This window comes from Anomaloglossus baeobatrachus, chromosome 4 (genome assembly GCF_048569485.1).
Source record: "Anomaloglossus baeobatrachus isolate aAnoBae1 chromosome 4, aAnoBae1.hap1, whole genome shotgun sequence".
Classification (NCBI taxonomy): domain Eukaryota; kingdom Metazoa; phylum Chordata; class Amphibia; order Anura; family Aromobatidae; genus Anomaloglossus; species Anomaloglossus baeobatrachus.
In genome coordinates this window covers 410,345,560-410,369,374 of record NC_134356.1, presented here as the reverse complement: position 1 = coordinate 410,369,374, position 23,815 = coordinate 410,345,560, and the positions used below count along the sequence as shown (strand labels likewise).

Here is a 23,815-nt window from a genome sequence, read left to right as displayed (position 1 = left end):
TACAAGAAAGGGATAAAATGTAAAAAAAAAAGAAAAAAAAGGCATGACATTTTTATTACCATACATTTTTTTTTTATATTTAAACAAAGAATGTGCACCTTTATTATAATAAACAAGTGAAAAATATTCAAAATCAGTGATCCAAAGGTGTGTAAAAAAAATATATGGTATATATGGTACCAATAAAAATGTCACTTTTTCCTGCAAAGAATGCGGCCCCCCCAAATTATTTTTTTCCTTTGTGCGGCCCATACACCCAGCCGAGTTTGAGACCCCTGGTCTAAACCATGATACTATAACCACTGTGTTTCACAGGTGTAATATTCTTTTTTTCAGAGTAGCAGCCGTCTCCTTTTATTCCTATCCTGTACACTAATTTTTTATTTAGTGTCCTCCTGATAGTGGAGTCTTGAACATTAACAGTAGCTAATGTGATAGAGGCCCTTAGTTGCTTAGGGGTGAACTTGAGTTTCTTTGTCACTTTACAGACATTGCTCTTGGAGTGATCTTTGTTGGTTGACAACTCTTGGGAAGGGTTATAATGGTTTTGCATTTCCCCCATTTGTAAACAATGTCTACTGTGGATCCTGTGAGATGGCTTTGTAAGCTTTCCAGACTATGAGCAATAACAACTTTTTTTCAGAGCTCCTCAGAAATCTATTTTTGTTTTTGTCATAATACACTTCCACAAATGTGATGTCAAAATCAAACTTTGATAGATGCAAGTTGTTTATTTTTTTTTTTTTTAAATTAAACAGGTCACTTATTTGCTAATCCTAAAGGTTCAAACAATTTTGCCTTTCATGGTCATGTGGTATTGGATCATTTTTCTCATTTAAAAAAATGAAAAATTCTAGATTTTGTATTTTATCTACTTTTAGGGCTTGTGAGAAAGTCTGATAAAGCTTTTAAGTCACATGTATGCTGAAATAAAGAAAATTCGAAGTGTTCATAAACTTTTAAGCACCATTGTTTCTTAAGCCAAGAAAGGACTATTTATGAAAAAACTAATTACTTCCCAATTATCGCTTAGAACTCTGTACAGGCAAGCAATAGCTGTAATTACATTTAACCTTTTTTTTACACCCCATCTATATGAAAATAACGAGAGCAAAAATATACATCTAATAAACAGAATATCTATCTATCTATATACAATGCTTATGCTTTGAAGTGATACAGGGTCTAGATGTAAATATGAAATTGTGATGTACATTATTATTCAGCCCTTCTAGACTGATAACCCCAAATAAAATACTGAGTGACCAACTGCCTCCAGAAGTCACTTAATTAGTAAATTGAGTCCAACTGTGGGTAATTTATTCTTAGGATAACTACAGCTGTTCTGTGAAGGCCTCAAAGGTTTATTTGAGAACATTAGGGATCAACTGACATCATGAAAACCAAGGAACACACCAGACAGGTCAGGGATAAAGTTGTGGAGGAGAATAAAGTAGGGTTAGATTATTAAAAATTAGCGCAAACTCTGAACATCTCATGGATAACTGTTCAATCAATCATCCAAAATTGAAAGGTGTATGGCAGAACTGCAAACCTACTAAGACATGGTCGTCCATCTGAACGGACATTCCAAGTAAGGACAACACTAACTATAGATGCAGCTAAGAGGCCCATGGTAACTCTAAAGGAGCTGTAGAGATCCACAGCTCAGGTGGGAGAATCTGTCCACAGGACTATTAGTCATATACGCCACAAATCTGACTTATATGGAAAATAGGCACAAAGAAAGCCATTTTTGAAAGCAAGCCACAGGAAGTCACATTTGCAGTTTGCAAAAAGTAATTTAGGGAACACAACCAGCATGTGGAAGAAGGTGCTTTGGTCAGATGAGACCAAAGAAGTAGAACTTTTTGGGTTAAAGGCAAAACATTGTATATGCCAGATAATTAACATTGCATATCACCGTGAAAACACCATCCCATCCCCAGTGTCACACATGGTGGTTGAAGACTCATGCTGTGGTGATGCTTTTCTTCAGCAGAGACAGGGAAGCTGGTCAGATCTGATGGGAAGATGGACTGAGCTAAATGCAGGGAATCCTGGAGCAAACCTGTTAGAGGATGCAAAAGTCTTGAGAATGGGGCATAGGTTCACATTGCAGCAGGACAGCAACCCTAAACATATTACCAGAGCTACAATGGAATGGTTTAGATCAAAGCATAGTCATGTGTGTGAATGGCCCAGTCACAGTCCAGACCTAAATAGCATTGAAAATCTGTGCCAAACCATAAAAATTGTTATTCGCAGCTGTTCTCCATCCAATTTCACTGAGCTAGAGCTAGTGTGCAAAAAATTGGGCAAAAATTTCATCTTCATGATGTGCAAAACTGGTAGAGATCTACCCCAAAAGACTCCAAGAAGAAGCAGGGTTCTCCTGCAAAACGTGCGTCAGGGTAGGGGGTTCCATTGTGCACCTGTAACTACTACATATTTTATGGTAAGCATAATTGGCCATTTAACTACCAATTACTACACTATGCCAGGCACTTTCTTTAGAGCCATACAGTGATTCTTTCCTAGTTATAGAGGTACCAAACAGCTCCTATCTAACCTGTCACAGGTGTTTTGCATTTAGTCACTTTTTTTCCTTATATAAACTGCATGTTACTGTCTATATGATTAATTATTGTAATTATTCCTTAATAAAATAATTGATTTGCACAATTTCTATCGTCACCTGTTTCTCCTTTTTCAATCCAAAAGACTTGCAGCAGTTATTGCAGCAAAAGGTGGTTCTCAGTGGGGCTAAATATAAATGCACGTTGTAATTTTCAGATTTATATTTTTAAAACATTTAGAAAACCATGTATCACTTCTTTTACAATATCAAATACTTGCTACTTAGTGTTGGCATATCACATAAAACATCAATTAAATACAGGTAGGTTTGAAGGTGTAATGTGAAGAAATGTCGAGATACTAGCATGGCATGTCTAAGTCCCCATTTGTAAAGTTACAACTCACAGCACTCAGTTCATCATAGGACCATAAGGCAATGTTTTTAAGTATAATAGTATGAGCAAGGTATTAATCTGAAACATCTGCTTTATTGGAAAGCAGTCTATATCTATCATAATGCCCTAATATCATACATGTAAAAAGCAAGAGGGGCAGAGACAGATACTGTTCATTTTCATTCCACTGAAATAAATAGTTTATAGTTTAGTAAGAATAAGATATAGTTCTTGTGTGTTATAACTTCAGACATATAAAAAATACATTAAACTATTTAAAAAGGTTAAACCAATACAAATGCCTAACAAAGTTCTTATATCTTATAACGACTTAATTCAGAGAATTGACAGTAAGTAGCATATTGTCATTCCCAGCCTCACTTTCTTCTCAAAAATGTAAGTGTACATGCATCTTAAAAATTAAATGTATACAAAATATGTTTATTAGATATTAAAACAGTAATTCCCATCCAGCTCAATGTACCATAATGTGTAGAGTACACCAATGTGGAACTTTGTGTGGTGGTAATCAGTGGTATTACAGCTTTGGTTTTCCTTATTTATTGGAATAGTATATTGACATACTGTACGTTTAGATGAGGAGGTTAGCCATATATAATACACCCTAAAAATTCTACTGGATGCATTTTAGGATCTAGACATCAGATAAATTCTTTCCATAGACAACAAGAGAGACAGTGACATCTAGTGTTAAAAACCGGTACTGCGTTCTTTAAAAGTAGTAATGAAAAAACTTTATTAGTGAATAAATCAATTATATTAAATTCAAAATTAATTTTAAATAACAATAGTTATAGTGCGCATAAATATACCAAACTCAAAGAATTATACAAATGTACAGATTTGATCGTGAATTTAATATTCTTTGTTGTTACCACATTTCTTAGTAATCTAATTAATATTACAATTTATTGAGTAGTCAACATTTCAAAGGGCTCATTTCTAAGGCAAAGTCATATTATGGAGTTGTTAGTTTTTTTTTTCAAGACCAGAATTGTATTACTAATGTCTGTTGCCTATGTGTAAATAAATTACTTACCAGCCACTGTCCTCTTCACTGTGTGCACAATTATTAGGCAATTTGTATTTTAATTATTAATTTTATTATTTAAAAACTACAGTGCTGTCTGTTAGTCCAAAAGCTTATTTTTCCATCTCAATTGTCTATTTCTGGATCTGATAAATAATGATGATAATAATAATAATAATAATAATAATAATAATAACCAAACAAATCGAAATATACAGCAATACATTTTACATTTCTGATATATCTATATGTATTTTTAAATATCATTGAATTGACTAGTATATTGACCCTTCTTTTCAATATCAGTCCCAAGCCTTCCATTCATGGAGTATGTCAGTTTTTTAATCTATTGCTGTTCAACTATTTGGGCAGCATCAACCTCAGAAACTGTTCAGAGAGGTGACTGTTTTCCTTTACCATAGATCTCCCAAGTAAATGGGTAGCAAACTGTGAATAGGGTTTAAGTCAGGTGAGGAAGAAGCCATGCCGTTACTTTCATCTCTAAGGCCTTTACTGGTAGCCAAGCCATGGAGACTTTAATGCATGTGATGGAGCATTGTCCTGCACAAAAATCTTGGTTTTCTTGAAAGATGAAGACTTTTTCCTGTAGCATTGCTTGTAGATAGTGTCTTTTAAAAACTGTCAATAAATCTAAGAGTTTATTTTGATTCCATCTTAAACCTGAAAAAGGTCAAAGTAGCTCATCTGTAATAATACCAACCCATAGCAGCACCTCACCTTCACCTTGCTGGTATCTTATTCAAAGTGGTGGTCTGTGCCCATTACTTATACAGCAATGGCCAATCCATCTGGTCCATTATTAGTCGCTCTCATCTCATCAGTCCATAATATCTCTGAAAAATCTGTCTTCAGATATTTCTTGGCCCAGTTCAGATGTTTCAAACTATGGGTCTTGTTCAGTGATAGTTAGGTTCAGCCTTCCTTACCTTGGCCGTGTCTCTGAGCACTGAACAGCTTGTACTTCTGTGTCTTATTCAGTGGTTGTCAGGTTTCAGCCTTCCTTACCTTGGCCATGTCTCTGAGCACTGAACACCTTGTAATTCTGTGTCTTGTTCAGTGGTAGTCAGGTTCAGCCTTCCTTACCTTGGCCGTGTCTCTGAGCACTGAACACCTTGTACTTCTGTGTCTTGTTCTGTGGTGGTCGGTTTTCAGCCTCCTTTACCTTGGCCGTGTCTCTGAGCACTGAACACCTTGTATGTCTGGACATTTAAGGGAGGTTGTAGTTGTTGAGTATGACAGCACAGGAGGATAATAGGTTCCTGGTGGCTGCATGTTTGATTCCACTTAAATCTTTGGCAGTTAATGTACATCTATTTTATCAACACGTTTCTGCAACCCTGCTGACTATTTGCAACAAAACTTTTCATAGTTCTGTGATCACGTACCAATATTTAAGCAATTTCATGAATGCCGCACCCCTCTGTAAGACTTGTAAATGGTTTTCACTTTTCAGACTCAGTTTAATCTCATTTTGGATCCATTTTGCCTGAGGAAAGCAAGCTGCCTAATAGTTTTGCACAACTTGATAAAGGGTGTTCATATCCTCAGGCCACATCATCCCGCATTATTACACAAATACACATCACCTGATCTGATTCATCCAATAAGCATTCAAGTTTATCCAACTTGGAGTTTGAAAAAAACATAAAATTGATGATATTACTAAAGCATTAACTTGCCTAATTAATGTGCACATAGTGTACTGTTCCTTTCCACCAACTTGCAAATGCAGCTGTGACTAAAAGTCACAGTTAATGGTCACCAGTTCTAAATGTAAATCTATAAGAGCCTCTTTCTGAGTCTCATAGACTTACAATGAGAAGTGACATCCGGTCGTAGGCAGATTATCATGAGGGCAAGCTTGGTTACTGCCTGGGGCCCAAAGCTTCCAGGGGGCCCATGGCTAGGTTGCCCTCATTACAAAGTTGTGTATTGCAAGACATACTTACCTCCTTTCCATTCCTATGGCTCAGATTTTCAAGCAGGGAGCTTTAACTACGCTGCTGGCAATACAGAACAGCAACGCAGTTCCAGGGGAGCTCTTGTCGCCAGAATGATGTTGTCATTAGCTGGTGCCAGCATGTGCACATTAGTATCAAGAAGTAGAGCTCTGGGGAAATGTGAGGTCAGTATGTGGGGGTTTTTTTATATGTGTATAGGATGTGTGGGACTCATGCTGTATTATGTTTACACTAATATTGAGCAGAATTAATTTCAGCCTCTTGGTTCAGCCTTCCTCAACAGTCATGGTCTCTTATGTGGACCCTCAGGAAAATTAATTTCCGACCCCTGCTCTATTATGTATAGCACTATATTATGTATAGTGCTGTACATAAGTGAAAAAAATTGTCTTTCTCCTTTTGTGTCTGCCAACGTACACCTGTGCACTAGTCACATAATCTTCCAAGGGGATAGTGGGACATGTCAGAAGATACATGTGGGCTTGGGGGTGGGGTGCTCACCTTCTAAACTTCCCAGGGTCCTGGCTACTCTTATTTCACTCCTGCTTCTGGTCCACCTTCTGAACAGTGGAACAATCCAGCTAGTCCTAACTCTAATTACATTGACCAGAGTGGTGCCATAAACAGCAAAGGACATCGGTCCATAAGAATTTTACAACACATAAGGAGCAGGAATTAGTTATACCACTCCGGTGCTGAAATAAAAAATTACCCCAAAGTAGTACTTTAATGTACCATGAGAGTGTTTTTCTCTATATGCAGTTATTTTAGAGAAGTATACAATACCTGTAATTTGGCATGCAATGAGTTACAACACATTTTTCATAGTAAACTGGATTCATATAAGTTTATTTATGGGCTCACAAAAGGCAATGGTTGCTCTATTGTGGGTCTTTAAGTAGTAAATAAAGAAATCCAGCTCGACAAACAGATTTTTCTTTAATCAAGCAAAGTTCAAACAAAAGACATTGAATTATACGATGGCAATAGATTAGCGCTGACATAGAGCTGGCATCTACGCGTTTCATGATCCACGATAAAGCATGTGTTTACACTTGAAATGTGTAGGTGCCAGCTCTAAGTTAGCGCTAATCTATTGCCATCATATCATTCAATGTCCTTTGCATGAACTTTGCTTGATTAAAGAAAAATCTGTTTTTAGACCTGGATTTCTCTCCTTACTACTATCCAGGCCATGGTAGAGCCATTTTGTGAGCCTCGTATGGATTGGGTTAACATTAACGGTGAGCTGTAATCAATACATTTGCGTTATGGGTCTTTAGAGCTTAGCTCCATATTATGGTGTTAAGTATAAGCCTGCATTGTATACATTATTTTGGTTTCCTGATTTATACAGATAAATTATTACCTTGATTGATTGTAATAATTTCAGCCTGTGTTATAATCATTGAGTATAAATTGTGGTTTTGTAAAACCGTAGCAGTATGTCTGCAAACCTCAAATTAGCTTTAAAAGAAAAAAATAAGCAAGAAGCAATAGAAAGAGGCAGGGATGTACTTAAATATTTAGTGTTTTATTATACCTTGGCTAGAGTAAAAAAAGAACTAAGCAAAACTTTACCAAAGTATTGTACATGTGGAATAAGTTAGCCTTTTCTAAGAGAAGGAACTGTCCTTGGTGCTGAACTATTATTTGTTTGGTTTCTATACTTAAAAGAACCAATTCTTGTCAATGACAACAGATGGGAGAGAAATAATATACATGGAACTCAGAAATAACATGTTTTAAGCATTATCTATAAAACGTCAGGGCTCTTTAGGTTTTGTAGCTTTTGTCAATTACGGCATTCAAGTGCCTCCAGCCGTCTATGCATTAAGAATATACTTTGCACACAAGTAGTGTAAGACTTAGCTTGATCATTTTCCAAAGTCACCTGCTATTAACTTAGGATGGCCTTCAGAGAAACACTTGAGTAGACTTAAGACTTGGAACAAGTAATCAGTGCTTTAGAAACTATAATGCTAAGGACAATATTCTACTTATTGCGTAATGAAAGTGGTACGAGGATGTGGATATGCAGCCTAACTTTCTAACTTCATATTTCAAAGAGTTTTCAGTCCTTCTCTAAGTCTATTTTTTATGTGGAAGTTCTTTTTTAATAGAACTGGCATAGGTTTCCTAATATGTTTTTGCTTTGTATGAAGTTAGTATGAATATACAATATATGAATGCACGTTAAATATAAATTTTATATATATATAAATATATATATATATATATATATATACACACACACACACACACTGGTGGATACAGAGAGAAGAGGGCCCCTTGAGCAATAACAATAATATTTGGATCCTTTGCAGTCTAAAGCCTGCTTTACACACTGCAATGTATCTTACAATGTGTCGGCGGGGTCACGTCGTAAGTGACGCACATCCGGCATTGTAAGTTACATTGCAGTGTGTGACAGGTACGTGCAATTGCGATTGAATGTTAAAACGTTCATCGCATACACATCGTACCTGTCTCTAGAATTGCACGTCAGATTGTTCATTGTACCCGGGGTAGCACACATTGCAGTGCGTGACACCCCGGGAACGATGAACAGATCTTACCAGTGTCCTGCGGCTCCCGGCCCACAATGCGGAAAGAAGGAGGTGGGCAGGATGTTTACAGCCCGCTCAGCTCCGCCCCTCTGCTTCTATTGGCTGGCTGCCGCGTGACGTCGATGTGACGCTGAACGTCCCTCCCACTCCAGGAAGTGGACGTTCGCCGCCCACATCGAGGTCGTATGGACGGGTAAGTACGTGTGACGGGGGTTACTCGTATGTGCGGCACATTCAACAAATTGAACGTGCCACACATACGATGGGGGCGTTGCAAATCGCATACGAAATCGTATGCGAAATTGCAACGTGTAAAGCAGGCTTAAGAGCTCATCAAAACACACAATCCAACCTCCTTTGGAGATGAGCTGGAAATGGGCCCTCTGATCTCATGGGTAGCTACACAACTTGTACCAATCATATGTCCACCCATGCATATATTGGTTTCTAGAATCAAATAGTCATATAAGGCCTTTGGTATGATATTTGTATTGTTAGGTAGCATTGATAATAACAATTCCCATATTTCTTTATTTATTATAGAACAGAGTCGGTGGCAGAAAAGATGTTAACTAATTGGTTTACATTCCTTTTGTACAAGTTCCTTAAGGTAGGTATTTTCACTTAGACAGTAAGTACGCAGATATGCTTTATATACTGTATATATGGTTTTTTTTCATAGGGAACCTTAGGGCACAGTAAGGGAGAATTTTCAATGGTGTCATCGGATGTATGTACTAGGTAGTGAAAAACAGTTTAAATGATAAGAAATCTATTGTAAAGACATGGTAGACACTTTGGCCCTGATTCATCAAAGGTTTTTTAAATTCTGATTAAAAAAAGATTTGAAAAGTGGCAAAATCCTAGTACAAAGAGGTTTTGAGCAAAAATTTTGAGACTTTTATGTTTTCAAACCATATCCAATTGGGTGGCGCTCTTGGGTGGGACAGGGGCAGGGTGGGGATGTGACATCACAGCACATCTAATTCATGACAAGCTGGGGCATTCTTTATACAAGAAGTCTTTTTTCAGTCCCTGACTGGAGAAAGATTTATAGCTAGGAGCACAGAGACCTCATACCACTTGTCAGATGCTCCTTATTCATTAAGTAGTGGACACCTTTAAATGCATCAGGACCATCTGTCCCCAACAGGCTCCTCATCCGGACTGGCATGAAAATTGTCAATCTTGATGAATCGGGGCCTTACTCTTCCTTATGTCAGGTCATAGCCAGCATATTCGGCAAAAGCGTAGAACATCTTTAATAAATTTGATTTCTAATTCATTGGATTCTCATTTTAGACACTTTCTATGGGTTGGAAGTGCCTAAAAAATATAATACATTTGGTGTAAATCAAATTTAGGCAAAAGAAGGGGAGCTCACACATCCACTCCCTACAGACTCTTTAGACAAATGTAGAGAAGATACATCTGCAATATTATCTATCCAGATGACACACTTTAGTCCCTGGCTCATAAAGCATGACTAAATATTAGCTATTTTTCTAAATGTATTCCTTTCACTGAATTATGTTTTCACTAAACACATTCCATAAATATTATACAGGGCCAAATGTTTCTTTTTCATTACATGGAATATAAAGAAGCAGCGGTATTTCAAAAGAAATTTTTACAGACATTTGAGATGTTGATTTCCATTCATATATTCTGCAGAAAACTATATTAAGAGATAGCTGTGATCGTTGACAGCCATCCTTCAGAAATGAGTCAGAGAGTAGATTCTACCCATTGCCCCATACTGTGGTAATTTCCCTATGCATTCAGATGGAGGATGATCTCATAAGGTTTTCATAAGAAAAGTTCCTTTCCAATCCCTCTTTTCTTGCTGAGTTGTTGATGTTTTAGTAAATTAAGTTTACATTCAATCATGTAGGATTTTTTGGTTTATTTACATTATTACGTGCCATAATTTCATGCAGCCCACTCCGCACTGCTGTGCCTGAAACCATGAGCGGCCTGGTATTTGTCCCCAGCACCTGCAATGCCAGTATATCTTATTCCTCCGGCAGGTTATCTGTGCCATTAGCGGCAAGCAGGGTATGAGCAAACAACTCAGGATCTCACACAAGCTAGAATATGTATTTTAAACAAGTTTACCAAGTCCCACTGTGCCCGGGCATTTGTACAGCTTTCATGACTAAGCAAGCAGAGTATAACATATAATCATGTAATTTATGTCAGTGCCCTGTAATTATCAACTGGTAACCAGACCACAGTTCCATTCAAATCTGGGCAGATTATCCTACTAAAAATTGACCTTTCTAATAGCAGACATTTTGCATTTATTTGAAGACAGCTGTCTGTAAATGTAGAAGTGTGCTGCTACCAAGGTAGACTAAGGAACAATTCATAAATAGTGATAAGCGGATGCTTTGGCCATCAAAGTCACTGGCTTTGCCAAACTTTCACTAATAATTTAAATTGTCATTTCAAATTGAATGTTTCTTTTTTCGCTTTGAGGTCTTCCTAGACCCCGGAGCATAATAGATGTAAGATGTAAAAAAAAAAAAAAAGCTATTACTCTTATTAACTTACCATTCCGCTCTCTGGCTGCCCCCACTGCTTACTGCCTACGTCTCCGGCCTCTCCACTATAGGCCAGGACTTCTGACCCGGTCACTATGCATTGTAAATGTCACAGTCCTGACTGGTGGTACAGTTTCCGTATTGTGGTTTCTAATCCGCCCATCTGTTTACCCGAAAACTCCCGATACCCCTTTTCTGTGACTCTGGGACAGGCTGTGTCCCTACTGGGTCAGTCTCTGATTTGTGGGAGGGACTTGCTGTCCTTTTTTGCATTCCGGGAAATTGCAGTACTTCATTAGGGAGTGGTATTGGCCACAGCGGCGCCAGTCGTATTACCTGGTTGGTTTCAGTAAGTGCCTGGCTCTTGGCTGTTTGGTTTACTGGACTTCTTCCTACCTCTGCTCTGCCTCATCCCCTTACTCTGTGATACTGTCTGGCTCCTGACGTCTGATCTCCTCCTGACTACATTCTTGTCTATAGCTTTTGTCCCTTATGTGCTTTCCTGGTTACCAGAACTCGGCCTGACTCTTGACCTTGCTTTTGTCTTCTCCCTGTATTTAGTTGCATCCTCTCAGTTCTGACCTTGGCTTGTTAGACACCCCCTGCTAATCTCACAGCACATTGGTGCTCACAGCCCCATCTAATTAGTATTACACACATAGTCACTAGATTCTCACTCTATTCTGTGAGTGACGTCACAGTAAAGTTGTGGTCAACATCACAACGTCAAAACCTTAAGGCTTGGTGGTGGCCACAAATCCTGGTCTGTAGTAAAGAAGCCACAGATGAGGCACTTGATGGTAGAAAGAAGTGGTGAAAGCAGACAGGGAGCAGAAGGGTGGCTGAAAAGTTAACAGGTGAGTATCAGCTTTTTTTTTAATCATTTGCCAGCCCTATACATTTCATCCCCAGTGGCATTATATTCTGCGATCCTCATGAATCCAAACCTAAAGTGTTAAAATTCATATGGAACCACATCAATATAAAGCTATAATGTGTTTCTACATTCAGTCCTGTGTGACTGATCACTTGTTTTGTAAATTCTTGTGTAAAATGGATGTTAGAGGTTTCCTTTATTCTACATTGTTGTCTCTCCAGCTGTTGGCTGTTGGAAAGCATCTCATCTTGACTACTGGCAGTGATTATATTAGGGAAATGCATAAAAATGTGTTTTTTTTCTAGGAATGTGCAGGGGAGCCCCTGTTTTCTCTCTTTTGTGCCATCAAGCAACAAATGGAAAAGGGACCCATTGATTCCATCACAGGAGAAGCACGTTACTCGCTAAGTGAAGACAAGCTTATCAGGCAACAGATTGACTACAAGACACTGGTAATGCAACTTTAAATTTTCTAAATGTTTATTTATGTAGGTTACTGGCAGCAACTTTAAAGACACCCACTTTAAAAACTGAGAAGCTATACTACTGGTTTTGCCAGCTACAGAAATGCTCATATCTGCACTCCACTAATATTCGTTTGACTCGTGCAGTCTGTGTAACACAGCTGTTCTAATACAACGTAAATAAGTGGCTGGACAGCTATGTTGACAAGCTACAATAACAGCATAGCACACCACGCTGGTGAAGGTTAGGATTGCTACTTCTGTAATATCACGTCATTGAGGTCCTCTTGGACAATGGCTCTTCATTCTGGCTTAAACGAGAGGATCAGAAGGACAGGACCTCCCGTCTATCATATCTATACACTACTTAACATTTACATTGAAATAATCAGAAAGAAAAGTTAGGGACTTCTAGAAATCAATAAGAATGAGCACCATGATAAGAAAAACCTGCACTTGCATTCCTTGGCATGCTATAAGTTAGGTTATTAATGATTGCCTGAGGGATATTCTATAATTCTGAATGCACTTGAGCACACAAATCATCAAGATCCACTCCTGGCAGCTACTGTTGCAATTGCCAACTAATAATGTCACAGATGTGCTCAATGGGAGACAAGTCCAGAGATGCTGCAGTGGATGGTAGCATATATAGACCATGCAGACTGTTCACAGTGGAATGTGCAACACGGGGGCTGCTGTTGCTTTATTATAAAACAGCTCCTTGGTAGAGATGTGCGGTCCTATGGAAGATCGGGTTCGCTGGTTTAGTGGGACTTTAGATATAGTTCAATCCGAGACTTGAACCCGGAACCCAAACCCCATTGAAGTTACTGATTGGGCAGTTCGGCTCTCCGCCCACATACAGCTAGCCATATGCAGAGCATTTCCTGGGGAGGGCAGGGGTTTTTTGTTTGTTTATTTGTGAACACACTACATGCAAAAAAATTGTTTTCACCCACAGTGAGAGCCATTCAGGGATTGCAAGCTCCTCGCACAGGGCTAAGCATTGAGCTTACCCGAGCACCCCAGTGCTCAATCCAGTAGTTATCATACGTACCGCACCCAAGCTCCGAACTCGGACACTGATTTTTTTTAAAAGTCCATGTTCGCTCTGAACCCTGAACTTAACAGTTTGGTTTCATTCCTCTACTCCTGGGACACTTTTGGAGAAATTATCTTACCACAGATTCCACAACAAAGTAAATGTAATACCAAGTTATTTTTGTACTTGAAAAAAAGACTAGAGTGAATTATGCCATCTCACACCATAAACCTGGGTATAGGGCCCATGTGATGTTCCTTCATGAAGGCCTCTTTTATGACCTTTCCTACTTGGCCTTGAGACCATTCTCCTGGCTGATTAGGATAGACTTTTTGTTCCCAGCTTCCAGTCTTTAGGTCTCCATCACACGTGCATTTAAAAAAATTCTTGTATCAATTCTTCCCACAAACTTCCAAACACTTTAAATTCCATCTAGTTTTGGAAGTTTTTTTTACGAAATTATGTCCCTTTATGAAAAAGTAGTACTAAGAATGCTAATAATCCAACCATACTGTGACCCAGGGTGAAGAGCACTTTAGAAATAAGTCTTGTACAGACTTTTAATTTTTCAGCCAAATTTCTTTCTACTTAAGTAGGATTACAATTTGTAAGAAACAGATATGATTTAGAAATGAGTACAGCTCCACTTCAATAAATACCTTGGACAAATCTATATGTGTTTTGGACTGCTACCAGAATTATACTAGTGGGTTTTCTCTTCCTGAATCCTCTAAAAAACTTTTAGCAAATGGATTGTGTGCAAAAGTTTTTTGAGGTGAATTGAGGTGATTAGTTACCAGTCTGTCGCCTGCCATGCATCTCAATTACAGCAAACATTTCAGATGTTTTTTGTCATATTAACTAGTTTTTTTGTACCGTGTTCTGCACAGAGTACATTACAGGTCTCAGTAACTAATTGAAATCCCACCAGGCTCTCTAAATGAATAGGTCAAATTACAGAGAGCTGACTGTCTGAAGTGATGAATAGGATGTGCTGCGGTAGATGATAGATACCCACCTACGATGGAAATGAATGAACGAGAAAACACATGAAGCTCGAGGGAAGAAATACCGGAGCTAGCCGACCAGAAAACAGACTATCTTTTAAATATTAACATGTCATTTGCAACTGGTATTTAAATAAATCAGAAAGTAGTTGGGATGGACAAGTTCCTTGAAGCGAGATTTCTTCACAAATATCACTCTCAAAAGTCAGTATGCCATTAAGGAGCTTTCTTCAAATGTCAAGTACTGTACATAGAATTCTGTTTAAGGCAAAAAATAAGATATAATGTACACTTTGCTTGGATATATATAAAGCTGAGTGTGTGTGTGTGTGTGTGTGTGTGTGTGTGTGTGTGTATGTCCGCTGAAGGAATCCGCACCGTCGCATTTACAATCACGCAATTTTGCACAGACACCCCATGTGACTCAGGGAATGTCATAGACTATGTAATTTAACCCCGCGCTTTACACTTACTCTCCAAAAATCCTGCCTCTATTAAACTGAATGGAGGTGGGAGCTACATGCTATAAATAGCAACTGTCAGTGGTTTCTATAGGAACAAAATAAACTGTTAGTATAAGAAGCTTATGTGTGAGGTAATATGATGTCAGTGGGGAGACGGATAGAGAGAGAGACAGAAAAAGACAGACAGACAGACAGAGACAGCCCTGGAAAGAGACAGAGAGATAGACGGCCAAAGAGAGACCTGGAGAGGGACAGCCCTGGAAAGAGACAGCCCTGGAAAGAGACAGCCCTGGAAAGAGACAGCCGGGCAAAGAGACAGCCGGGCAAAGAGACAGACCTGGAAAGAGACAGACCTGGAAAGAGACAGACCAGGCAAAGAGACAGCCCGGGCAAAGAGACAGCCCGGGCAAAGAGACAGACCGGGCAAAGAGACAGACCGGGCAAAGAGACAGACCGGGCAAAGAGACAGACCGGGCAAAGAGACAGACCAGGCAAAGAGACAGACAGGCCAAAGAGACAGACCAGGCAAAGAGACAGATGGGGAAAGAGACAGCCCTCAAAAGAGACAGACCTAGAAAGAGACAGCCCGGGCAAAGAGACAGCCCGGGCAAACAGACAGCCCTGGAAAGAGACAGCCCTGGACAGAGACAGCCGGGCAAAGAGACAGCCGGGCAAAGAGACACAGGGGCAAAAAGACCGTCTCTTTCCAGGGCTGTCTCTTTGCCCCTCTGTCTCTTTGCCCCTCTGTCTCTTTCCAGGGCTGTCTCTTTCCAGGGCTTTCTCTTTCCAGGGCTGTCTCTTTGCTCAGTCTGTCTCTTTGCCCGGTCTGTCTCTTTCTAGGTCTGTCTCTTTGCCCGTCCGTCTCTTTCCAGGGCTGACGGGCAAAGAGACAGACGGGCAAAGAGACAGATGGACAAAGAGAGAAACAGACAGACACACACAGAGAGACAGACAGACAAGGAAAGAGACAGACAGAGAGACAGACAGACAGCGACACAGACAGAGACTGGGAGAGAGACAGAGAGACATTTACTATCGCGGGCAACGCCGGGTACTACAGATATATATATATATATATATATATATATATATATATATACACACACTATGTGTTAATTTTACCCATATGTGTAGTAGCAGAGCTGAATTGTACAGCTGCTCACCATCTGGGGTTGCTAAATATCTAACTGCACATCAACTTTTTATTATCTTAAAAGATTTATGGCGCTGCATTTCCACCTTTCCATTCCCACTTGCCAGTTAGTTTACAGGGCTGCAGCTATGGCACCCAATCCATAACAACTGACTGCTGCAGCCAATTACTAACCTCAGTAATGATCTAAGGCACCACTCCAGTGGGGAAATGAAAAACAAATCGAGAAAGTGATGTCTTATAATTGCAACTTCTTTTGATATTTTCAAGCATTCCCGTCTTGGCCTCATTTATTTATGAAAATAGACAACCTTTCAAAGGGAATCTGTCAGCTGGCTTTTCCTACCTCATCTGAGAGCAGCATGATGTAGGCAAAGAGTCCCTGAATCCAATGATGCATCACTTAGATTACTGGCTTCAGTTGTTCTGACAGAATCTGAATATTCAGGTTTAGTCATGTAGCTAAGCCCTGGGAGCTGTCCCGCCAACACCAGGCACTCTATAGAGAGTGCACAGTGAGGTGTCAGTCAAAAGTGGGGGGCATATCGGACTGCCAAGCATGTGAGTTTCTAGTCCTGGAATGGTAACAAACATGCTTAAACAAACATAACAAATTAACAAAAAAACAGACTATGACAAGACAGGCATACCTCAACTTTTTTTGTTAACCCTTGCAGCTTACATAGCAAAAACCTGCTCACAGATTACCTTTAAAGCTCATCCATACCTTTTGGTAAATTTACATTATATTGATTATAGAAAGAGTTATCTCTTTGGTGGACTTGGTGTGACTGTTTATAACACTTGAGTGGGCTTTATATAGGGCCTCATTCAGACGTCAATTTGTCATGTACATTTTCGCGTGCTTCACATATGTGTAATAATCTGTGGGTCTGTGTTTTATGCATGTCTCATGTATAATACTCCCTAATGTAAGTCTATGGGTCAGTGAAAAACTCGGACAGCGCACTGCTGTCACCTTATTTGCATCATAGTGCTGTTTTTTGCTGCCTGCTAGGAGAAGCTTGAGAAACCTCCATCACCTTTTTTTCCGTTGGAGAAAAACTGATCAAACATTGATGGTAAAAACTGACACATTGACCAAACCTTGATGAAAATCTGATGCATCATACTGATGAAGAGCAGTCAATTTTTTTCATGTCCGAGAAACATATTGACATCTGAATAAGGCCTCATAATAACATTTATTCTGAAATATCTATTCCAGGAAAGATCTCCAGAAACACTTTTACCTTCAATTAGAGGTCGTTACCTAAGTTTAGCAGATTGTTCGAGAGGCAGCTGTCTTGTTTAGACAAACTCTATTAGATTCTAAACTTGTAATAACATTTATTTTTATTTTTTTCATTTAGGTCCTCAATTGTGTTAATCCTGATAATGTGAACAGTCCTATGATTCCAGTGAAAATCCTCAACTGTGACACAATCACTCAAGTGAAAGAGAAGATCCTGGACACCATTTTTAAGAATCTTCCATGCTCACATCGACCGAAGGCAGCAGATATGGATTTAGGTAAATATATATCATTTTTTAGGTAATAACAAGAACTATTAGAAATGCTTAACGCTCATTGACCACTGATCACAAGTCATGATATAATAGCTATGCACATGTTTGTACCAACAGATGTAGAAATGTTTGTGCAACTGATCACTATTATTAATGCAGGATATCCAGGTTTAGCTCCACATGGTCTTGACAAAGGACTGCTCCACTGCTCACTATACAGGAGGAGAAGGGACTGGATTGTATTAAAGGGAACCTGACAGCTGAAACATGCTGCAAGATCATGTATCAAGACAATGTCTTTAAGATTTTAGTCAGGTATGTGGGAGATTATCAATCACTAGAGGACTAGTAAATTTGCTCCTGCCCTTCAAAGAAAAATATTCTTTGCAAGCCGCCATGAACTGAGCTGCACAGAAGACTAGTCATACGGGCAGGTCCCTGGTAGCTTCTCCTGCCAATAGAAATGCAGGGAGAGACCTGTCAGTCCAGGGTATTGGGTGGGTAGAATTTATAAGGAAATAGTCTCCAATGGTAGCATTTAAAGTTTTGTTTTTTCTATGAAATGTCAAAGCAGGTTTATTTGTCTTCTAGTGATTGGTAATTTCCCCCTGATATAGTAGTGAGTTTGTCAACATTACAGAAAGCAGCCCATTAAGTGACATCACTGGAATCAGGGGCCGTGTCTCCTCATTATGCTGCTCACAGGTTAGGTCACAAAATCATAGTAACAGATTCATTTTAAAGAAAATATTAGGGTCATAACTCCGGTTTCATTTAGTAGTGGTAGCTAGTAATGAGCGAGAATGCTTGACACCACTCAATATTCGATCAAGCATCAGGGTGCTCAAGATACTCGATACTTGATCAAGTATCTTGCATGTGCTCAACATGCTCAACTTTCTGCCAGGACATTCTCTCTCCCTCTTCCTCCTCCCTTCTCTCCCCAGCCCTCCTGATAGGGTCTTCCAGAAAAATGCTTGAGTTTCCCATTGACTTTCATTATACTCGGTACTTGAGTCGAGGCCATCCAACTGTCCGACCTGCTCGATTCTAGTACCGAGCATTTTAATGCTCACTCATCATTAGTGGTAGCAGGTACTTGCCTTCACAACATCCATTTTATGAATTATCACCAGCAACCTACAGCACTTTGCTTTTTAAGGAAGGATAATGGTCATAACTCTGGTATCTTTTAGTGATGGTAGCTAGTGATGAGCGAGCATGCTTGGCACTGTTCGATACTTGATTGAGCTTCAGGGTGCCTGAGATGCTTGGTACTTGATTTAGTATCTTGAGAATACTCAACATGCTGCTCGACTTCCTCACAGGACATTCTCTCTCTCTCCCTCTTTCTCTCTCTCTCCCTCTTTCTCTCTCTCTCCCTTTTCCTCTCTTCCTCAACCCTCCTTTTAGGGTCTTCCGGATGCTTGAGTTTCCCATTGACTTTTATTATACTCAGTTCTCGAGTCAAGGCCATCAGAGCGTCCAACCTGCTCAATTCTAGCACCGGGAACTCGACAATTTTAGTGCTCATCACAAGTGGTAGCATTTACTTACCATCACATTACCCATTTTGTAAATTATCACCAGCAACTTACACCACTTTGCTGTTAAAGAAAGGATAAGGGTCATAATTCTGTTTTTTTTTAGTGGTGGTAGCTAGTGATCAACCAGCATGCTTGTCACTGTTCGATACTCGATTGAGCATCAGGGTGTTCGAGATGCTGGGTACTGAATCTAGTATCTTGCAAGTGCTCGACATGCTGCTCGACTTCTCACCAGGACATTATCTCTCTCTTCCTCTTCCTCTCTTCCCCCAGCCTGCCGGTTAGGGTCTTTCGGATGTTTGAGTTTCCCACTAACTTTCATTATACTCAGTACTTAAGTAGAGCCCGTCCGAGCGTCCGACCTGCTCTATTCGAGTACTGATTGTGTGAGCATTTTAGTGCTTGCTCATCACCAGTAGTAGCATGTACTTGTCATCAAAGCACTCATTTTATGAATTATCACCAGTAACCCACAACACTTTTCCTAGCCATACAGTCATGTGCACTGTCCCTGTAGTTACGAGGAGGATCCTAGCATTGTACGAATACTGTCTTTTTCTGTCATGTATGTATGTTCAGAAGAACTATTGTAGAACTAAAAATGCAGTTGAAAAGTTATCATCAAGGATGAGCTAGTAGCAGACCTAAGAGACAACTGCCCTTTGCTGTCACCACAAAATAGATTTTACTAAAAGCATATGACCGCTTCTTTAATTCCATATAATTCAGATTTCTGTCTGCGGCAGACAATAAGTGTTTGGGGCTCATTGTATTTTCTCAAAGTAAGTAGCAATGAAAAAACTTGTTATTGGCAGTGTCCTTGGCTTTTATTGAGGATATTCTCCGAATTGGAGTTTCCTGCAATACTTGAGGTAAAGAAATTCAGCAATTCATGTATGCAGTGAAAGATACACTATCTTCTGAATGAAAAATAAAGAGTTCACAGCTGCTGTCTTCTGAGTTTGCCTTCACCGGCACTTCTGATTGGAAGGAGAGATAAAGATAATGGGATTTTTACTTACCTCTCTCTCTACAAGGTAGAGCTGAAACAGATTGGATTGGAGAGTGTCTGTCTTTAGTGTTTCTGCTTAAAGGAGCTCAGTGATCTGATGACAATGTATCGGACACACTCTCCTGTTCTTAGACTCGGTGAATATGAATATTTTGTGGAGGTCACCTTAAGCCGAGATTTCTAAATAGTTTATTGGATCATTCATTAGGGAAAAAGACAATAACAGAAAAGGTGTCAATTACGTGTTCTGCTACAAAAATATATTTTTATTCAAGTCTTAAATCCCATGTATCCATTAAAGTTAAAGCAACAGAATCTCTTTTTTTTTTAGTTTGCAGCACATAATTTCACTTGACACTTTAAAGGGAACCTGTCACCACTTTTTTGGCTATAAACTGTGGCCACCACCACCGGGCTCTTATAAACAGCATTCCAACATGCTGTGTATAAGAGCCCAGGCCACTGTGAGAACATAAAAATCACTTTATAATACTTACCTAATGGTTGCTCGGTTGGCCAGATGAGCGTCTCCGTTCTCCGGCGCCGCCTCTTTCGGACATCTTTGTGTTCCTTCTTCTCTAGCCGCGGTGCATGACGTGTCCAACGTCATCCACACTTGCCGGCATTCAGGTCCTGACACCCATGTGGCCCACTGCACGACCGTTAGGTAAGTATTATAAAGTGTTTTTTATGTTCTTACAGTGGCCTGGGCTCTTATATACAGCATGTTTGAATGCTGTATATAAGAGCCTGGTGGTGGTGGCCACAGCTTATACGCCAAAAAAGTGGTGACAGGTTCCCTTTAACCCCTTCACGGTGCGGCCAATTTCCATTTTTTGCATTTATATTTTTTTCCTCCTTTTCTTCCCAAACCCATAACTTTTTTATTTTTTGATCCACATAGAAATATGTCAGCTTGTTTTCTACGGGATGAGTTGTACTTTTGAAGGACACCATTCGTTTTACCATATAGTGTCCAGGAAAATGGGGAGAAAAATCCAAATAGGGAGAAATGGTTAAAAAACACAATTCTGATATGTTTTTTGGGAATTGTTTTTATGGTGTAATGTTGTTGTAAAAATGATCCTGCAGTAAGATCAGTAAGATCCATCAGCACTATTATGGTAATACCAAGAATGTGCAGCTTTTTCATTGTTTTAGTGGTGAAAAAAAATTCAGAAGTTTGCAAAAAAAAATTGGGGAGTTGTGTCACCATTTTTCAAGACCCATAATGTTTTCAATTTTTAATCGATTGAGCTGTATTTTTCTTATTTTTTTGTGAGCCAAGATGATGTAAATATTGATACTATTTTGGGCTAGATGTCATGTTCTGATTGCTTGTTATAGCATTTTGTATGCTACTGTAGCGACCAAAAAAATGTAATATTAGCGTTCTTGAATTTTTTTGTCTACAGTGTTTACCGCTCAGGTTATTTATTTTCATATTTTGATAGATTAGACTTTCCTGAATGCGCCAATGCCGAATATGTGTATTTTCTTTATTTTTAAATAATTGGACTTGAAGCTGCGATCATCTGATCGCTTGTGCCATATACAGCAATGACATAGCACTACTGTATATGCTGTAGTGAAAATCACGGTCTCCTTTGAAGCCGGCCACAGTCAGGGTTTCAAAGAAGCGCTGTAATATCAAGCAAAGAGTTTTTTTAATAGACACATGCTATCATGGCAACACATGAGTGACCTGCAATCACGTCATGGGCGCATCCCTATGCTGACAAATGTTCAATTTCCCTGTCAGAATTTGACTTAACAGGTTAACAAAGATAGATGTAGCAGATTAATAATGGCAGGTCCTGGGTATAACACACAGCCATTAACTGTCGAGTATGGGTTGGGTTCACCCCGTAAGCCCACTCCATACACCTGCTGCCAGCTTGCGCAGTACATGTCCGGCACAGGTTGTGAAAGGGCTAAATTAATTATTTCAGAAACTACACAAAAATTCACCTATTTACTACTGTATGGTGGCTCAGTGGTTAGTATCATTGCTGTATAGCACTGGGGTCCTGGCGTCCCACCAAGGAGAACTTTTTCAAGGAGTTTGTATGTTCTCCCCGTGTTTGCATGACTCTCCACCAGGTTCTCCAGTTTCCTCCCACACTCCAGAGACATACTAATAAGGAATTTATATTGTTAGCCCCAATGAGTACAGTGATGATCACATCTGTAAAGTGCTGTGAAATTTGATGGCACTAAATTAGCAGTGCATGATAATTGTATTTTTATTGTATGCAATTGTGTAATATACTGTATATGTAATTGTAATAATATATTCTGAAGGATAATAATATACTACACATATTGATAAAACAAACATGGAAGAACAGAGAGACATTATTGATTATATTTGGATCTGTAATGGGGCTTTGTTACAATGTATAAGAAAAAAAATTAAAGTCAATTAAGAAGGAAGAGAGATGATCAATAAAATTAGGTAAATATTAGAAGTGGATAGGAGTAGGTCTAGCTCCATGGCCAATAGAAGTAATTGGAGGAGATTTATGAAACTGTCTAGTCTGTTTTGCCCTCAGCGTCCAATCACAACTCAGCTTTCATATCGTATTTTGCTTTTGAAAAATTATACCTGCATTGTGATTGGTTGGTATAGGCAATAAGAGCCTTGTTACTTGACCTCTTTGAACATCACCTAATTTCCAAAACACTTAAGTGTTAGAACAATATCAGCAAAATAATAATATCAATTATCAAAGGGAACCTTTTGTAAGGATTTTATACCTAAAATTAATGTCACTTATTTACTGCCACTTTCATAATGATTAAATGCATAACTAGATGAAAAAAATCTGATTTGCCATTTCTGAGAAATCCAGTGTTAAAATCGTATGCAAATAAATATGCTAGCTTTTAAGAGGTGCAACAATACCTTGCAGCTCTCCTGCCCTCGCTCCCTATTCCCTGCCTACCACCTGCCTTCTATGGCTGAATGACAGGGCACTCTTGTTTCAGTGACCTGTCAACCAGATATGACACTTCTTCAGTGCTGCCCTTTCCCAATCTGCTCAACTCTTCAGATGAGGGTGGCGCATGCGCGATGAGTACACTGGGTCTAGCAATGTCATCAAGTCCTTACTTTGCATGCACAGGCCCATGAACTTGAGTGAATTGTCAGACATTGGAGGCTGGTCACTGAAACAAGAGGGACCTGCCAGTCAGACCCAATAGATAAGCAGTGGGAAGGGAATAGGGAGGGAGGACACGAGATCTGCAGGTGCAAAGTGTCATCCCAATGTACTTGCGGCTCATTTGCCTATAATTTAAATTCTGAATTTCATGGAAAATGCAAAACAGAGTTCTACAATCAAGGTATGGAGTTACTCAGCATGAAAGTTCCTGTACATGATTGTCATTAGTTTAAGGTATAAAATTCTTGTGTATTATTTATTGATTTATTGATTTATTTATGCAAAAACAGATCAATTTTCAGTTATTGGCTGTCTCTGATTTTGTAGTTCAGTCTCATACACAAATGTAGGAATTAAGCAACAGAACAAGACATGATCTATAGACAAGTATATCACTATTTCTAAAAATATATTTTTTTTTAATA

The 23,815-nt window shown here is 39.1% G+C and overlaps 1 protein-coding gene across 1 annotated transcript in view; it reads left to right on the top strand.

The window, feature by feature from the left end:
* The window catches only part of PLXNA4 (plexin A4), a 1,083,593-nt gene that overhangs the window by 934,501 nt on the left and 125,277 nt on the right, over positions 1-23,815 (top strand). The window contains exons 23-25 of the mRNA XM_075345346.1: positions 9,122-9,188; positions 12,307-12,453; positions 17,508-17,667. Of these exons, the coding sequence (XP_075201461.1) occupies positions 9,122-9,188; positions 12,307-12,453; positions 17,508-17,667 (374 nt within the window). The remainder of the gene's footprint in view (positions 1-9,121; positions 9,189-12,306; positions 12,454-17,507; positions 17,668-23,815) is intronic.